This window comes from Elgaria multicarinata, chromosome 2, assembly GCF_023053635.1.
Source record: "Elgaria multicarinata webbii isolate HBS135686 ecotype San Diego chromosome 2, rElgMul1.1.pri, whole genome shotgun sequence".
NCBI lineage: Eukaryota > Metazoa > Chordata > Lepidosauria > Squamata > Anguidae > Elgaria > Elgaria multicarinata.
In genome coordinates, this window is record NC_086172.1 from 38,211,147 (window position 1) to 38,230,383 (window position 19,237).

General features: G+C 41.8%; 1 protein-coding gene across 2 annotated transcripts in view; it reads left to right on the forward strand.

Annotated features, from left to right (window-relative positions):
* ZNF385B (zinc finger protein 385B) overlaps positions 1 to 19,237 on the forward strand; it is a 212,454-nt gene that overhangs the window by 27,466 nt on the left and 165,751 nt on the right. For both annotated transcript variants that reach the window (XM_063116303.1, XM_063116304.1), the window contains exon 2: positions 9,360 to 9,662. In XM_063116303.1, the coding sequence (XP_062972373.1) occupies positions 9,362 to 9,662 (301 nt within the window). In that variant the 5' untranslated portion in view covers positions 9,360 to 9,361. The remainder of the gene's footprint in view (positions 1 to 9,359; positions 9,663 to 19,237) is intronic.

The following is a 19,237-nucleotide window of genomic DNA, read 5'->3' on the forward strand; positions in this document are numbered from 1 at the left end:
AAGGGATGAACTGAGTGCTTCCAACTTGGCATGCCTAAAGCCCTATGTAAGAGCTTCCATGCTGCCAAGTTTAATCTCTTTATCTTTAATTTCAGTTTTTTAAAACTTGTACTGCTCAGGATCCTAAATCCCAAAGAGGAGATTTGTGTTTGAAATTTTAAAAATTCCTAAAACTCAAGGCATGAACGTATCTGCTTCAAACTTGGCATGGCTAAATCCCTACTTAAGAGCTACCATGCTGCCAAGTTTCATCTCTTTATCTTTAAAAATGAGGGAGATATAAGCATTTTGGTTAATTTATTTGAAAAGTGAGTTCAACACATAACACTAGCTTTGATTTTATATTGGATGTCAACGTAGTGTAACATCCTGGCTGATACTGGCTTGGTTGTCAACTGTATAATATCTGGTCATCTGTTACACAAAGCCATGAAATTCTTTAAACAAAAAACCTACTGTTTACAAAACAATGTTAAGGCTCTACCAAGCTTTCAACCAAGTTTTCAACCAAGCACCAAAAAGCAGGGAAATTCGGAGTTAAGGCTCACAAGCCTTAACGCCACATCCTCCCTAAGGAGGCAAAAAGTGCAAGTGAAATTCTCATTTTCCCGAAGCAGATAAACCATGAGGTCAGGATGGAGAATATGATATGCAGAGGTGACTGTGGGATTGTGGAAAACTGATGACGAATAATTTAGGTCCACCTACTTCTCTCCCTTTTTTGTTTAGAGCAGCCCTTCCCCAACCTGGTGCCCTCCAAAGCTGTTGGACTACATTGCAAGTCAGTATGTCTCATGGTCAGGAATGCTGGGACTTGTAGACGAGCTGCCTCTGATCTCACTATTTACAATTCCCCACCACTACTCGTGTGTGTGTATATATACTCTCTCTCTCGCACACGCATACACACATGCTTTTGGAACTCATGCATTTGGGAAAATGGGCATGTAATCCATTTAAGGATCAAGTAGGAGGGTCATTTTATGAAAGGTTGTATGTGTTGTCTGCGGTGAACCAGTGTGATGGTATGTTGAACTGGGACTCAGGAGATCTGGGTTCTGGTACTCAGCCATGAAGCTCACTGGGTGACTTTAGGCCTGTCACTGAATGTCAGCCTAACCTACCTCACAGGGTTTACATATTGCTCCTACAAGATGTGGGGGAGCATTGAAATAGTCCCCTACATGGCTGCACATCCTTCTTTTATGCCTCCATGACTGTGTAACCCTTAGATTGATGATATTTTAACAGTGCCCATCATATGGGTTTCTCCAGTTTCTGTGCCTGCCCCAGTCACCATTTCAGATTCAGTAATAATAAATGAATTTGGATATAAATGTAATAATAAATGAATAAATGTAAGTTCCAGTGCTACCACCAGTTGCAACTTTCTCGTGCTTCTGGGCTCTCATTTTCTAGCAGTTATCTACCTCCTACAATAAAGGGGCAAAAAGGCTGTAGAGCACAGAATGCTGTACCTACTGGTAGGAGCACAGGTAAAGGGCTGGGAGACGTGCCAGGATGAAAGGGAATTCTGCTATGGAATTCCAGTGAATGTTAATGTACAGGGGGGAGGGGAACTGCTCATGGTTGTGTGTTCCTGTCACTGGAGTCAGAGCCAGCATCCAGGGTAGGCAGAGTTGGGCTCTTGCCAAGGGCCCAGACCCCAGCAGGGGTCCATTGACAAAAAAACCCTAGATTTGCTCCTCTTCATCATAGTAACTTGCTTGATCACCTGCCTCTCATACTGGCACAGTCAAGGATGATGGTGAGATGGATCAAAAGTAGATGCCACTGCTTACTTGCTCCCTGGATTTCTCTCTACCTGCCAAGCAAGCTAGTGGTAGCAACGATAAGAAATATGGGGAGCAAAAGCTGCTGGTGGCAATGGATGTGGGAAGGTAGACTCACTGAAGGATGGTGCCTTGTCCATGGGCCCTCAGAAACCTGGAGCCAGCACTGACTGGAGTCACTGGTGTCCTGAATTCCCACCAGCATTACCAGTTATACTCCAGATGGCAACGTAAAATGTACAAGGTTAAAAGCCTTCGGGTGGGGTGTTTTGTTTTTTAATCCTCTAAGTGCTATAGTACTGCAAAATTGCAAGAGGTGCTATACCATTTAGGGAAAAAAATGTCTTGAGGACATTTGAGCTTGTATTTCTGGCTAAGCCTTTTAGATTTGGTTTGGTGAAGGTAAAAGGCACCTTGGCAGAAAGGATTGCAGAGTGTCAGGCTTTGAGATCCCAAGGAAAGGAGATTGGGTGGGGGGGTGGGGGGAGAGAGAGAGAGAGAACACAAGCATTAGGCTTTAGAAAAGCAGATTTTGACAAACATGGAATGTCATTAAGCAAAGTACCATAGAAAGGTTAAGCTATATGAAAAGGAGTTTATGAATGGGGATGGCAGATTTTGAAAACCGTTATGCTGGAAGCATTAGTTATGAGCCATAGCCATACAAAATGAAAAAAGAATGCTGAGAGTCGTTGAAACGTATGTGCTTTTGGCAGGGATCTTCTTAATGATCAGAAAGCCTTAGGCAGCACAAAGGGAAGCAGTGCTAAGAATGAGGATGTTCACATCTGGAGAAGTAAAGTCAAAGTCAGAAAATTAGGCAGAGCTACTGAGAGTTGATGTAAACCAGTGGATTGCAGCTGGGTGATTTTAGACCCTAGATGTAATGGACTTATGAGGCACCCCTTTAGATGGTCATGTGTAAAACACACCATTACCCTCTTCTTCACACCCACCCATCACCATTCTGTGCTTTACAACTGCTTGTACATTCCTGATACGTTAGAGCAAAACAGCAACAAATACTCTTTGCCAACCCTGAAATATGAGCTTGCACAGTTTTGTATTTTAAACTCCTGCACTGTGAATAAGGAATAAAATGGAGTTTGCCAGAGCAGGTTCTGACTTGCGTTGCTGTCCCCATCACCTGCCACTCTCTGGGTGGTCATTTGCGGCCTAGAGTTTGGCCCAGAGGTCCAGCTGAAATTGTACCACTCTGTAAAGTCCCTTGTTAGAAAAGAAAGGAAAGTAAATGTTGCAGGGTGCACAAGAGGAAAAGTCACACAAGTCATGACAAAGGAAATATGTGCATAATGAATTCAAGTCAGCATATCCCATATGATGGTTACCCAAGAGTGCAGGAGCTGTCACTGTAATGCAGACTTGCAAGAAGCTGTTCAGATTGCATTAACAGGATTGCGTTAATATTCCCAAGGCTTGGGAAGTAAGCTGTACAGCTGTAGTCAGCATTTAGAAGACCTCATGTGGAGAACACTATTTTGTCCTAGGCACCACTGCTTAAGGAGAATAGTAGTACGTTAGGGGAGGGAAGGCAAGAGATTCAGAGAAAAGGAAAGCTTTGAGGATGGTGAAGGTCACATAAAACTCTGGGAGCATGAATAATAGCCAGCAAATATATTGCAGTATGAGCTTTGAAGTCGTGCCTACTTCATCAGATGCACAAAAGTGGTCAGGAACCCTGGTAACAATTGATATAAAGTGAGAGGAAAAAGTCACACACAGTGAGGCTCAAAGAAATACAATGCTTGATCAAGTGAGAGTTGGTGTCCCACTGAAATCTAAGGATGGACTTGAATGGTAGCAGAGAGGAGCAGCCTTATCCTCTTAGAGCCTGCAATCTAAGGTTGGATGCCCAGTTATCCCCAAACAGGGTTAATTCTGCATGAGGTGGAACAGAGATTATAGCACAAAATGGAGGGTAGTTACTTCCTTTAGTGCAACCTTCCCTAACCATGCCCTCCGGACATTTTGGACTTCAATTCCCATCAGCCTCTGCCATCATGGCCAATGGACAGGAATGCTGGGAGTTGTAGTTCAAAAATCAGGAGGAAGGTTGCTTTAATATGTCAGTCATCCCTATTCAAACCAAGAGTCAGCTTTGCTAAAAGACACTTAACTCAACACCATCCATGGGCCTGCTTCCATCAGGACCCTTTTGCGAATTTAATACAGGAATAAATTCGTGCATTAAATTTGTGTTGCGAATTTAATACAGGAATAATAACAATTTAGAGAAATTTGTGCCTACAGGTGCCATGTCATTTCTTTCCTTGGTGATTTCCAGGAAAAGAAACCAGACAGCTGTTGGGGATGCTATAAAATACGTATATACTATTTTAGGGCAAAGGATTAAATGATCGAAGTATATGGTTCTGTGGTCACTGAGAGTTTGACCCCAGACCTTTTATGAGGGTAGATGAGCAACAGCTGCAGCCACCATTGGCCTTATGAATTAAAAGGTACTTGGTAATAGAGATGGGCAGGTACTTAATCTGATTAGTTGTAATGTTATATCATGCCTTCCGGTGACTTATAGCACTAAACGATTCTTAATGGAAAGGGCTGCTGCTAAGGCATCACATAACTTCTATGAAACAGTTGCATGACCAACTAATACTGTCCACATTAATTGGGCTGCCTCCACACATTTCAGCAGTCAAATTCTCAATGTTTCCTTCTGGTCATTGATTTTGGACATTCAGGATAATGTGCCCCATTCCCCCAAACATACATACATATGTACACATAGATAAAGATATCTATAGCTGAAGTTTCAAAGCCAGCTTTGGAATCATTTGCGTATTTTTCCGTATAACCGGGGGGGGGGGGGATTGAATCTGTCTGTGAATGGACTCTGGGACGAATGACACAACACAACCCACAAAATACACTTCGGACAATTGGAGGTGTTGATGAGGGAAGAGAAGAGAACAAGAGAGGCAGCACCATCATGACAGTCCACTGCCCAAGCGCATGTGAGAAAGCGGTATACAAGTGAGGTGTGGCAATGGAGTTGTGTGAGAGTGAATGGAGAATGGGCATAGGAAGCCCGTCACAAACAAAATGTTTCTGCAGATTTTCATTGGTTCAAAGGGCATTTTTACATTTTTCGCACATAATTCCCAGGGCCGGCACTACCATTGGACCAACTAGGCAACCGCCTAGGGCGAAGACCTCAGAGGGGCTCATTACTGACCTTTAAGGGTCACAGTTTTATACAAATTAGCTTTTTAAAGAAAAAACATAATAAGTTCAAGTTTTGTGCTTTTTATTTTTTCTACAAAACATCTGTTCTTAAAAATCCAAGTTGGCAATTTTGGGGGCGGGGTTTCAAGTAGCTCGCCTTGCCTAGGGCGCAAAATAGTCTGGCCCTGGCCCTGATAATTCCCCCAACCTGGTGTCTTCTAGATGTGTTGGGCTGCACTTCCCATCATTCCTAGGAAACATGCTGGCTGGGAATGATGGGATTTGCAGTCCAACACATCTGAATGGCACCAGGTTGGGGAAGGCTGTGCAAAGCCATGAATCACTAGGGATGTCTGGGTTTCGTCCAATCCATCCCATGTGTATTTCATGGATTATGTGGTATCATTCATTCCAGACGGATTTGATTATTTTTCCGTTATGTGGGAAAATGTGCAAATAATTCCATAAGAGGATTCACAACAATTTACATAATTTGTTAGTACATGATATCTAGCACATTGTCCCCCTTTCCATTTAATGTTTCCTCACATATATTTTCCAGGATGGCATATGTCTCAGCAGAAACATGCGTAAATTTCTGGAAAGTAAAAAAAACACAAAAAAGATCCAAAAGTCCACAGACTCTACGTGATCTGAGGAGGCCGGTCAACAGTAGATTCTGTAGGTCAAATTCTTAGAGATCTGAACTCATTTTACTCCGTCACGAATTCCTCTATGCATCACATGTGCGAGCCTTGAGCTTGCATGCTCCCTCTCCGCATGCATAGTGCCACTAGCTGGATTGGGTTGCAGCTGATTAGCCCATATGTGACCATCTTTTCAATGTTAACAAATTTAGTTCTGATCCACTGGCCTAGGGCAAGGTAGGCCAGGATTCAAAGTCTTGCTCACTCTTGGGCATGGCTAGATGGGGCGATATCCCTGGGATTGCCCCAGGATTGCCCCTGTGCATCCACATGACACACAGGGCATCCCGGGAGCAGGGAGGGATGATTCCTCCCTTTCCCTGGGATATTGCCCTACCCTTCCATCCTGGTTTCCCCCACGGTCTCGGGATGATCCCTGGGATGTGTGGCCCACCATCGTGGTTTTGTCCCGGCTCCTTGCAAGTAAACAAGAGGAGCCAGGAACCGGGCACAGGGCATGGAGCTCCTCAGGAACTCTGTGCCCATAAGGGGTGGGAGGAGCACTCGGGGTGTGTGTGTTTTTTTTAAAAAAAATCTACTTATGGTTTTGTTCGAGCGCTCATGCACTCATTTACCTTTAAAAAAAATCCAAAGTGGCAGGCACGATGGCCTCTTCCTCCTGGGACATCACACGTGACGTGTAGATGAGGGGGACAATGTCACGATCATAAAATTGCGAGGTCATCCACCTACACCCCCCTCATCTAGCCATTCCCTTGGGGCTCAATGGGTGAGTGTGAGCCTGTCAATTGCTTTCTGAGCCTAATTTCCTCACTGACTGGTTGCAAGGATAAAAGTGGGTGGGTGGGTAACATATGCACCATTCCAGGCTCCATAGACAAAGGGGGTGGGGATCCAACTGTTATGAATAATACTGGTTTTATATTAGTTTGTCATGACTTCTCCCAGACAATCCTGAGAATTGTCATTGGTGCTATTTTCACACACTACTACCGCATCCTCCAGATATTTGCCCACTGATAAGACATTGACTTGCATAGCGGGAACAGAAAACCCAAGTTTACCTCATTTCGGGTATTTTTATTTTTGGCTCTCCCAGCTAAGAACAGCAAATATTACAGTATATTATGTATATAGATCAATGGCGTGGTCACATTTAGAATACTGCATACAATTCCGGTTACCCCATCTCAGAAAGGATATATCATACAGCTGTGAAAGGGATCGTGAGAGGACTAAAATGATCAAGGGCACCGAGCACTTCCCTTTGAGAAAAGGCTAAAGAATTTGGGGCTTCACAGTTCTTTCCTTTTTTTTAGGGGTGGGGAAACTACGTGGTGTGCGAAATTGCACATTTAAATTATGGATGGAGAGAGCTGATAAAATGAGAGACCCAAAGAAGTTTTTGGGGGGCCAGGTTTAGTATTGAGAAAAAGGAAGTCTCTCTTCACACAGGTTGCTTCCATGCTAGAGCTCTTCAGTGCTTATAATGAATTGCTTTTCCACAATAATTTGGAAGCAGAATTAAAATAGAAGTGCTATTAGCACTTAAATCTAGTGCCATATTATCCAGCAATGCCCCTTTCGCTTGGCCAAGATCCTCTCACAGTGTTTACTCACAAGTTTGTCCCATTCAGTTCCTTCTTGTCGATTTAGCCTGGCTTATTGCTTCATTGCGAGTGTGAGTAATTTAATAATGACAAGCCTTTTTTAATTGGCCCAACGTCCTAATCATTGCCATGGGCATACAAATTCCTCAGCAGAATTTTTGTTAAGGTTTCTTCACTCTGTATTGCTCCCACTTCTGCAAACACACACACACACACCACACCAAGCAAGGATGGATTTCCATCTTGGCAGCTTTGGATTTCCAAGGGCTGATGGAGGAGAGTGCAGTGTCGGTGCTATGAACATCCAGATCTGGCCCAGGAGGAAAGTGGGCAGAGCTGGCCCGATACATTTTGTTGTGTGAGGCGAAGGACAAGATGGTTTGTCGTCGTCCCCGACTCCCACACCAGCAGCTCAATCTTACTACCACACTGGTGAAGGGCAGTGATGTACTCCTTTGCACCTGAAGGCAGCATTTCCCAGCCTTCCTCTGAGCCAGGAAGAGAGCAGTAGGAAACACCCTCACTGGTGGCTAGACTTTGAATGATCCCTCTGACTAAGCCCTTTGGTCAGCCAGCCGTAGTCAGGACCATGCCCTTATCCCACAGCTGGGACAACATTACTTGGGGTCTGTCTTCATGGTGCTGAGTTGACGCTGCCTCCCTCTCGGGGCTTTCCCTGTCTTGGGGCAGTGTCAGGTAATCCTGACACCAAGGAGGGAGCACAGAATTTCTAGGTGGCCATCTGGGTTCCGGAACTTCTCATGCCTTCCTCTTTGTGGAAAGCAACCAATCACTGGTCTCCTTCCACCAGGTTCCGCCCCTGGGTTGACCCCGGATTGAAGTGACGTTACACAGCGGCAGTGCCATGTTGACATTGCTCCCTTTGGAAAAGTCAGGGTAAAACCCTGACTTTTTCGAAATGCAGCACCACAGGGAAACCCCATGGTGGCTGCAAAACTGCACCTGCATTGTCTAAGCGATGTAGCACAGATCCAGAGCTACCGCAGGGCTTTCCCCGCATACAGACCTTTATCTGTCTGTCTGTCTATCTATCTATCTATCTATCTATCTATCTATCTATCTATCTATCTATCTATCTATCTATCTATCCATACATACATACACGCACATATACACACAAACACTAATATACTTCTGTGTACCAGAGAGTCTCCCGAGTATGTAGAAACCACTACCTTGTTTTGGGGGCCCTTTTTTGGCTCAGCATATGGCTGTCATTTTCTGTAAAAGACTCAGCACCTAGATAGTACTGCAGCATAAAAGTCAATTCCAGCAGTCTCTTTAGGGATATAATTAATATCCAGAGCTAAAAATAATAACGTGCAAAGTAGTAATTATATGTGTGTGTGTGTGTGTGTGTGTGAGAGAGAGAGAGAGAGAGAACTGCCAAAGACACAGTTGTGCGTAGATAGCTCATTTTCCTTTCAAGAACTTCTTTTTAGTTAGACGAAAACCTGTAAAATTTCAGACAATAAAACTTGGCTGGCTGCAGAATGCTAAGAGTTGTAGGACTTTTTTCTGTCGAAACATGTATAGGATTGCACCTTAAAAGGTGTTTGATCTGCCTTTTTCGAGTGTGGCTTCCTACCTTATTATTTATGAGGGCTGACCCTGCCATTAGTAGAGTGAGGTAAGCCACCTCAGGCAGCAGAGTTTTGATGTCATGAAAAGGCAGCAAATTGTTTGTTATTAATTTATTATTATTGGATTCGATTTAGTCATACTTAGAACAGACCCTTGTGCTTTATATAATATAAATTAAATACAATTCCATCCCCAAAGCTGTTGGAACACAATAATGAGGATTGTTGTGTGCAAGGGTTGTACATTATAAGTTTTTATTTACCAATGACTGCAAGCCTACATATTTCTGCATGAACAGCAGCCTCTGCAGAACTGAGAACAGCAGTGCCTATATAATCTTTATTTTTATTATTAGTTGAATTGAATCTTTTACTGCGTAGTGTATAATAAAGTTTATGAAGGAAAATGCTGACTTAAAAGTACTCTTTTCTTTTTTGGTTTTTGGCCTTAGTACATTTTCTGTTTGTTTTTTGTAGGTATGAAGCATCCCATAAGCCCTGACCACATCTTTGGATATGGAATTATGAATCCACCAGCATTTCTGCGGGGCTTTGAAGAAAAAGGACTGAGACATGACAGGCCAGAGTATCAATTAAGCAAAGAGAAAAAGAAGATACTGTTTTCCTTCTGTGAGGTGTGCAATATACAGTTGAATTCAGCAGCCCAAGCTCAGGTTCATTACAATGGAAAGTCTCATCTGAAAAGAGTTAAGCAGCTGAATAATGGAAAGCTACCTACAAATACAACCACAGGAACTCTGTTTGCAGGCACCAACACAGGTACATTTTTTTTTATATAAAAGAGAAAGAGATACCTTAGGTCTTGTATATGGTTCAGAGACAGTAAGACCAGCATCCCTTTGTCTGGTCCCAATACCAGCCTTGGAAGAAAGCTGTTATTCCTTGCCTCTAGTATTATAATATCCTTCTAGAACCCTGTCCTATGGGACCATGATGCGGGTTGCAAAATGACTGCACAGCCAATGCCATCCTCACAGAATGATTGCTGCCTTCAGTTTTGCTTCATGTTGTTTTGTTTTTTGCACAGTGTAGAGTGGTGAATGCAGCCTCCAAGGAGGCAAACTAGATGCCAATTAGATGGAGAACTGGGCCCTGAACCCTACAAGATTCCTCTGAAAGCTGAGTTCCACTAGTAATGCTTGTCTGTGAACTAGGTCATAATCAACTGGTGAAGAGCAATGATGTACTAGTGAAGCTTTCCTAGTTTCTTAAACCATAGTTTCCAGTGATGTCCAAACTGGAAAACTGTAGCTCAAGGGCTCCCCATAACCAGGCTATTAAACCAGGATGTGGTTTGTAGGAAGCTTTTTAAAGCACAGTTTCTGAGTTTGGACATCACTGGAAAAACTGTGGTCTTAGAAACCAGGAAAGCTTTGCTAAAGCAAAGCACACAAGGGGAGGGAGCACACAGGCACACATATGGCTTGTTTCCAATAACACCACACGCACACACACATACACACACAGAGAGAGAGACACACTGCACATTCACACATAATTTTCTGGGAATGCCATTATGGATCTCATGAGCTCCATCCTGGAACTGTGATTATAGTACCTATTTCATTTCTAGACCGACCCATCTCCTCATCGTACAGAATTATTGATCATGCTGTCACAATACGTTCTACATGATTTTCAGGTGAAAGGAATTCATTCTTATTTCTCAATTTTGAAACTCATGGGGAGATATTTTATTTATAGTAAAAATTACTCCAATAGTTACATGTGCATACTTGTCAGTTTCTTAAGTGGAGTAATCTAGCATTTCTTCAGACTATATTTATGTGTCCTACCAGATTGGATCTTTTAAAATATAATTTAGATGTGGGTAGTTAAGTTTTCCCCTCACTCTTTAGCACCATTTGTCTCCCCGAACCCTGCTCAGTATTAACATCTCTTCCTTTTTACTCTTTCCATTCCATAATGTATTCATTCTTTTCTTTTTCTGTAACTTAGAGTGTGCTAACTCTCTTTTTGCATTCCCCTCTCTTCTTTCACTTTTCTATCTTCCTACCCACCCACACCACCACCACCTTCTTCTCTCTATTCTTTCTTGCTGAGTTTGTCAGAAACAGTGCACAAGACTTTCACTCTCCCAGCAATTCACACCCTGAGAGTTTTGGATGCTGGTGGATTGTGTAGAGTGGCTGAGTGTAATGGGCTGCAAAAACAGTTGCTAAGTCTCCCATGCACCTCTGAATCCAGGGAGAGGAAGAATAATACAACTGCAGATATGACTCAGGAATTCCTCCATCCCTACCTTGATTTTTTGCATGGGCTTGGGTAGGCCTCAGAAGATTCCCCTGAAGTGTTGGGGAGTATAGCATATGAAAATGCCTGCCACCGGAGTCGTCAGAATAATCTGGGTTCTTTCTATTCCATTGTATTGATGATTCTGTTTAGGCACTAAGATATTGGGATTTTCTACATGAGTGATTTATTGCATACTCGTGATTGGTCACTCATGGAAGTTAGAGGGTCCTTTACATATGGTGTCAACCTCTAGAATGTCTCCCGTACTTCCCCCCCTTTATCCTGCTTTCAAAAAGATTTGAGCTAATGAGAAAAGGGATACTGTTCCAATCTATTGGCTGTGTAGCGCTATGAATGCTGTAAATTGAAACATATAGAACTTGCTGAGGAAGGATTTTCTGTGATTCAAACCACCTGTCTGCCATGTAAAGGTGCCCAGTGTAATCTTGCAAAGAAATCGAAAGCTGAAAGGCCCAGTAAACTTTTTCCTTAATGTAGAGAAGCTTTCTATGTATGTTTGTTTATGTTTTGCAAGCCAGTAGGCATGGGTCATGTTTATCTTACTTGATTACTTCACGAATCTCATGGCATTTCAAATCCACAGAAGTGATAGCACCTATAATTGACTTGCTTGTATATTATGCTCAGGCCCTCCTCTAAGTGCCTCCTCCAAAGGAGGTTAGGAAGATGGCAACAAGAGAGAGTGCCTTCTCGGTGGTGCCCCCCCACCCCCCACCCCAATTGTGGACCACTGTTCCCAGTAAGGCCTGCTTAGCATCAATATTGTCATATTCTCAGCACCAGTTGAAGACTTTCCTCTACTCCAAGGCATTTGACAGCATATGATAAGGTTTTTAATGGGTCAATTTATTGTGGTTTGTTTAAAACCGTTAGATGGTTATACATAATTGGTTTAATGTTATGTTATTATATTGTATTTCTAGGGTTTTAATCTTTGTAAACCTCCCAGAGAGCTTTGGTTATTGGATGTTATAGAAATGTAATAAATGAAATAATCTATTATATTCCACTAATATGTCAGTATTCACAAGACTCATTGAGTGAAGGTCAATTTGAAGTTTTGGCCTTCCTGCAGCTATCTACACATCCTTTGGGAAGCTTGCTTCATCTTTTGAAAACGCGTTAAAGAGCTAAATTACAATCAATCTGATAATACCCAGTGCATTATGAGATTAAGGAAACATTACAAGTCTAACATTTCACAAATTATTACTGTTTCATTTTTGGCTGTATTATAACTGTCTCTTTTCGTTTCATAAAGATGCAAAATATGCTTGGATCCTATTTTCTTTTATATATAATCCTTTGAAGGTCACCTTTTATAAAGTAATATCCATCATCCTTTCTTAGACTAAGACAGATGGAAAAGTGTGTCTGTGCTTAAGAAACGCTATCTAGAGGAGACAGAGGTAGCTGCTTTTGAATAGCTTTTGCTGGTACAGCAAAGTATTAATGAAGTGACAGATTTTAAATCTCAATAGCGAGGAACTTATTTGTTTTCATAGATATGAAGTATTTGCCCTTTTACACTTTGGAGGTTTCATTTTCTTTGCAGTTGTTTCATATAAATGCGTGACACTTTCTAAACATGTCTGTCTCCCCATCACTTCACTTTTGTTTGGTGTGTACTAACAGACAGGACGATTCTCATTTGAATATCATACTTGTGATAAATCAAGTTGTGATTGAAAGGGGTGGGGAAAACCTGAAATAGATTTAGAACAGCCGTCCCCAACCTGGTGCCCTCTAGATGTTTTGCACTGCAATCCCAGGATTCCTGTCCATTGACCATGCTGTCTGAGGCTGATGGGAATTGAAGTCCAACAACATCTAGAGGGGAAGAGGCTGAGGAAGGCTGACAGGTGGTCCCATTTCAAAATTTTGTTTCGGAGAGGTGATAGTCTATCTATTTATTGATTTTTTATACCGCCCAATAGCCAAAGCTCTCTGGGCGGTCTGACTTTGCTAACTCCTGATGAACAAATTGGGGATCAGTCTGAGGAATGCTCACTCCCCTCCCAACAGGGCCTCACCCTCCTTAGATCAAATCCATCCATCACCCCATTAGGCAAACATCTAAGCAGTTTGTTGGCATTGACCTTAACTATAGTTAAGGTTTTTATAAAGGGTTGTCTGTTTGACAATCCCCTCCAAATGCTAAAATAAAGGCAAATTAAAACAAACTAAAAATTCACAACGGGTATGAAAATGGCAGCACTCAAAAATTCCATTTTAAAAGGTAATGCCAAAAAATGCCCACTGAAGAAGAGAGGCCTTGGATTTTGCTGGACAGTGAGCAGCAGCAGGGCCAGGCAGACTTCCTTCAGTGACACAATAAAAAGGCCCTGTCTCTCATGGCCCCTGGCCTTACTTCAAATGAGAGGAGGACACAGAGCAGTAGAAGATCTTGAAAGCCAGAATGATTCATGAGAGTGGAAATGATTATTAAGATGCTCTAAGTCTTTAAAGGTCAAAAATTGCACTAAGAATTAATCTATTATTCCTTTGTTTTCCATACTCCTAAAAAATGAGAGAAGGAAGAAATTGATAACCAGTGTTGATAGTACAGTGTTGGAGCAATATCTTGTAATCCGTGGTGTGATAGGATTTCCCACAGAGAGCAAAGTCATCTGCCTCCTTTTCAGATCCAATTTCAGTACAGACTGACTTCCTGCTACACACACAGATCTCACTCTCCTTTCAGGTCCTAAGAGAGATAGCTTCAAGGCACCCGCAGGGATCTTAGCAATCTTAGAGTCAAGAACTACAAAGTTGGAAGGGAGCCTGAATCTCTTTGCAGTCAAAAGCACCTGAAAGAGCATTCAGATCAACCCCAAATAATATTCTGATCTGTCTATTCCAGTTAACGTTCTGGCAGCTGTATAAGTTTTCCCTTAATGCAAGATGTGAAGCCCAGTTCAAACCATAATTTTAATCCTGGTTTAAAGGAAGCTTGGGGTACTTCCAGGCGGAGGGAGGCTAGCATTAACAATCAGAAGGCATTGTCCTTACCTGGTGTTAACACTGGTGCTGATGAAAGACAGTGATGGAGCACATGGCTTTGCATGCAGGTTCAATCCCCAGCATTTCAAAGTAGAGTCAGGAAAGACCCTCGTCTGAAACCGTGGAGCACTGCTGCCAGTTAAAGTAGGCAGTACTATGGACTGGCTCAGCATAAGGCAGCATCCTATGTTCTGTGAATAGCATAATTGCAAATAAGGGGGTTGGGAGGATTTGCTTTGGCGAGGAGTTGTTGGGATGTAGTTAACAGAGAGACAATGTTATATCCATACCGCCTCTCAGTGAAATAGAAGAAGCTAGAGCACCTGATTTGCATTGAGAAGGTTCATGGTTCAGTCCCTGGCAACTCCAGGTAAGGGCTGTGAAAGTCTCCTTCCTGAAACCCTGGAGAGCCAGAGCATTTCTACACCAGGCTAAAATCGCACAATTTACTGGGGCTTCTGCCTCTGGATTCCTTTCGAGATTACGATCGGCTCCTTTCCATGTGGTTATTTTTTTCTTTTTGTTTGTTTGTTGGAAAGTTCTACGTGTTTCATTATAGAGCCACTAGATTAAACTGTACCGTTATTTGCGAAAACCCATCATATCATCAGCACACCTTCCGTTCATGTCATGAGGAGCGAAAATGCCAGACTTTCATCGTCATAAAAACAACACAATAAAGGTTGTAAAGATCGAGAAGTGTCCCGGAGGATGGCAGCACCTGGAAACGTCTGTGAGTTGCCAATCACGAGCGCACGATAGATGCCTCGTGTAGAAACAGCCCCACTGCCAGTCAGTGTTAACAATACTGGGCTAGATGGACCTGCCCACAGTCTGACTCAGTATAAGGCAGCTTCCTAGGTTCTGTGTTCCTAGATGTTTGTGTGTTAATGGTGAGTTTTGTTATTAAACTAGCAGATTTATTTTTACTATGTATGTTCAAATTCCTAACCATATAGATTCATAGTCCCTCTTTAAGTAACTCTTTCTTTTTTTTCACGGTAGTGTGGCACTGTGGTGAAAGCACAAGCCAGTCAGTTCCTGATTCAAATCTCACTTCAGTATCAAGCTCACTACTAGTGTTATTGTGCAGTCCTAAATAGGTTCAGGGAGGCATGAAACAGCTGACCTGCCACCTCACCCCAAGCCCTGCCAGGGCAGAAGGTGTGTGTGAGACAGTTTTCCCAAGCTTTTCAGCCCAGTAGATCTTTTCATTATAATTCTCCCCCAACCCCCACATAACACACAATGGAAAGCAATGGAGAGACAGGAGTTCTCAAGGATGCAGAGATGCTTTGCATTCTGTAGATCTGAAGCTGCCTCTGTCCTGCCTCTGAAATCGCCTGTTTGTGGCCTTATGCTTGCTGCCACCAGTGGGAACACAGCTGTTGGTAGCTTTACAGCTGCAGAGAACTCCGTGGGTGCAGCAGGTTCCTCTGAGGTGGAACATGCCCACCTACCCACCCACCCCACTTGCAGAGCTCTCCACCCATGGAGGCTGGGAGAGGGGTAGCTCCTCCTAACCCCCTCCAGCAAGCTTGATTTGGGGGCTAGGATTGCTCTTCTCATCGGTCCGTTATTACTGTATACATATTTTGATTGTTAGCTGCCCTGTAACACACTTTGGTGTTGAAGGAGTGAGATATAAATGTTTAAATGAATGAATAAAAGCCTTTACTCCCAGGAGTGGACAACTTGCAGACCTCCAGATGTTTAGAATGCAATTCCTATCTGCCCTAGCCAGAATAGCCAATGGTGAGGGCTGATGGGAATTGTAAGCCAAAACATTTGGATGACCACTACTCGCCCACCCCTGCTTTACCACAGTTCTACATGTGCAGAATGGAAAATAATAATAATAATAATAATAATAATAATAATAATAATGCTGTTCTACCTCAGAGGACTGTTGGAATTACTACAGTAATGTAGGGTTGCCCTCTTCCATGTTCTTAACCTTCAATACCTACATACTCTAATTTATTTTGACACCTTAATGGCCATTTTTAAATTGCCCTTTTGGGGGTTTGCAGGTACTTAATTTGGATATTAAAAATATTTGTTTCTTCAGTGAATATAGGGTGACCCTATGAAAAGGAGGACAGGGCTCCTGTATTTTTAACAGTTGCATAGAAAAGGGAATTTCAGCAGGTGTCATTTGTACATATGGAGAACCTGGTGGAATTCCCTCTTCATCACCACAGTTAAAGCTGCAGGAGCTATACTGGAGTGATCAGTTTTAAAAGAGGGCAGGGGACCTGCAGCTTTAACTGTTGTGATGAAGAGGAAATTTCACCAGGTTCTCCATATATACAAATTACACCCTGAAATTCCCTTTTCAATACAACTGTTAAAGATACAGGAGCCCTGTCCTCCTTTTCAAATAGTCAGCCTAGTGAATACTGCTACATGTTCATGGCTTTCTTTTATATTGTATTTTAAAAAACCAGATTATAATTCATACAAATAACAACAACAAAAAAACGTACATGATTACCAATAACATAATTATCACACAGAGAAATTATCCATTCATATGACATATTTGTGACTTTCCTTAGTTTGAGCTTTCCTAGTTTCAGTGTAGCTTTGTAAAGCGTCCAGAAGATGGTGCTGAAAGCATTCACACAATGACAGTTTTTAGCGAGTCCTCATGGCATTCTAGGGAATACCTCTCCCTCCCTCCCTCTTAATGACTATTTGGACTATTTGGTTATCATTCCATAGATGGCCAGTTTCATGAGTCAAATGCTTCTTCTCCTGCTTTATAACCTTCTGTTATACTGGCAGTGCCAGGAGTTTTTCTCTTCAGATACGTGGGACAGGAGCATTTACACATTCATCTGATTTGTTTTAAAAACATAAGAAAATGATAAAGCTATTTATTATACAAAACCAAATTCAATACAACATGTATCATATCTCTCTCAAGAACTGGGTACCCAAATATGAGACTTTTGTACAGGATTATAAAATAGGCTGACATTGCAAAGCTGCACGGGAAACTAAGGCATCTCTTTGAACAGTGCAGACAAACTCTGAATATCACTCGCAATAAGCAATGCTTGAGGATAGAGACTGGAATCAAGCATGAAGCTTATATACAAACAACATCAACAATAACAAGAAAGGAAGGTGCTTCCAGATTGGATGCCCCAGGCATACCCATCAAAAGACATTGTACACCTATTCCATCTTTTCCCCTTTAATAGCTTTCTGCTTCTGCTTTCTTTTTGAAATTCTGATTGGCACTATTACACAGGTGGCCTTGTGGCTTGAAATTGAATACTTCCTCTCTGTGTGCTCCATTCACTTCCATTCATTTCAATGAAACTTCGCCATCTAGTGGTGCAATTATAGCACAACTCTGGGTTCACACACTGGGACCAGATCTACACCTTATGTCAAATCATTATGATCCAGTTATGGTAACACTATATCCCTCTTGCACATTTATACCTTGTAGGATGCACAATGACATTTGTTGTGGTATTTTGGATAATGTGGAATAAAAGCAGAAAGTAACACTATGAAAGCGGTATATGGAACGTGTAATGTGCCTCAACAGTTATGTGCACTTCAATAATGCTATATAAAGCAGTAGTGTGTATCAAGCCTGGGAGATATTACCATATTACCTCTGGGTTGTTGTTTTTTGGTTTTTTTAAAGCGAGATTTCCTGGTTATAGTGTGAGGGTTGTCCTGGCTGTTGATGATGTGGTGTAATGGACCCGCAAACTTCCATGAGTGACCAATCATGGGTGTGCAATAAATTGCTCATTTAGAGATGCTCATAGACATTAGCTGGGAGAATTAGCTTAAAGGTGTGAATTGCATTACAACTTGCTCCATTTGGAACTAAACTTAGCAGAAGGGCAGCTGCAGAGGGCAATTTCTGTAGCATTTTGGTAAACTCTACAAAGTACAGGGTTGATTTCCCCCATAATGTTCAATCAGTGTGGATTGAACACAGCCAAAGGGTAACAAAAACAATACATTTTACAAGTGTTGGTATCTTTTAAGCATCTGATTTTATTCATCAGTGCATCCTTGGTAGAGTACCAATAAAATTAATGGGTGTCCATGAACCTATTGGGATTCTCCATGGCAAAATACTTTTCGGTCTCATGTCAAGTTCTAGTGTGATGATTTCCATAGGTAGAAATATTAGTCAGAGTGTTTGATTAGTAACATCATCCTAAAAAATTAAGGTCTTCACAGTTGCTCTCCATACATCTATAATGAAAATATTACCTGACAAGATGCAAATTCCTATTTGTTCACCTGCCTTCCTATGTTACTTTTTTTTTTTTTGCTAGTCTGTGCAGATAAATCACAGTACCACTTGGGTTACAAAAACAAGTAACGTTTATGCTGATGCTTCCTTGGCTTTCCACCTTCTTTATATATTGGAGCATCGTTGCCTTGAAGATAAATTCCCCCACTCCTTCCCTCAAGAACCCAGTTTCTCCCTTGCCCCTTCCTCTCTAAAATATGTGAATGTCATCACAGTGATTTTTCCTCTTTAAGAAATGTGAAATAGTACCCAAGTCATAATCAGTGTTCTCCAGCAATTTAGAAGTAAATGCTAAAACACTTATTTTTATTTCATGTTTTATTTATCAGAACAGCAAATAATTGTGCTTTGCTAGTGTAGTTATACATGCCTACAGAATCTGTGTTTGCGATGTTGTTAGATGATTAAAATGGTTCATTTACATAATTACTATTTGTAAGGAGTTTAAAAGTTTGGGTTTGATCTTTAAACCAGATGTACTGAAAAACAACTTATAACTATATACAATTATTTGGTGTGTGTGTGTGTTTTAAAAAACCTCTGGCACATTTCAGCACACATTTTTCCCCATGGAATAAACTTCAGCTGTCCTGATTAGTGAAACCAATTTTACAGCACTTCTATAGCTGGTTGTTCTCTATCAAACATCCTGGACACTTTTCACATGTAAGGTCTCCTAGCAAGCAAAATGGGACTTCTGGTATGCTTTGCAATTTGCCATTTCCAGATGTTGAATTGATAGCAGCAAATCCCAGGG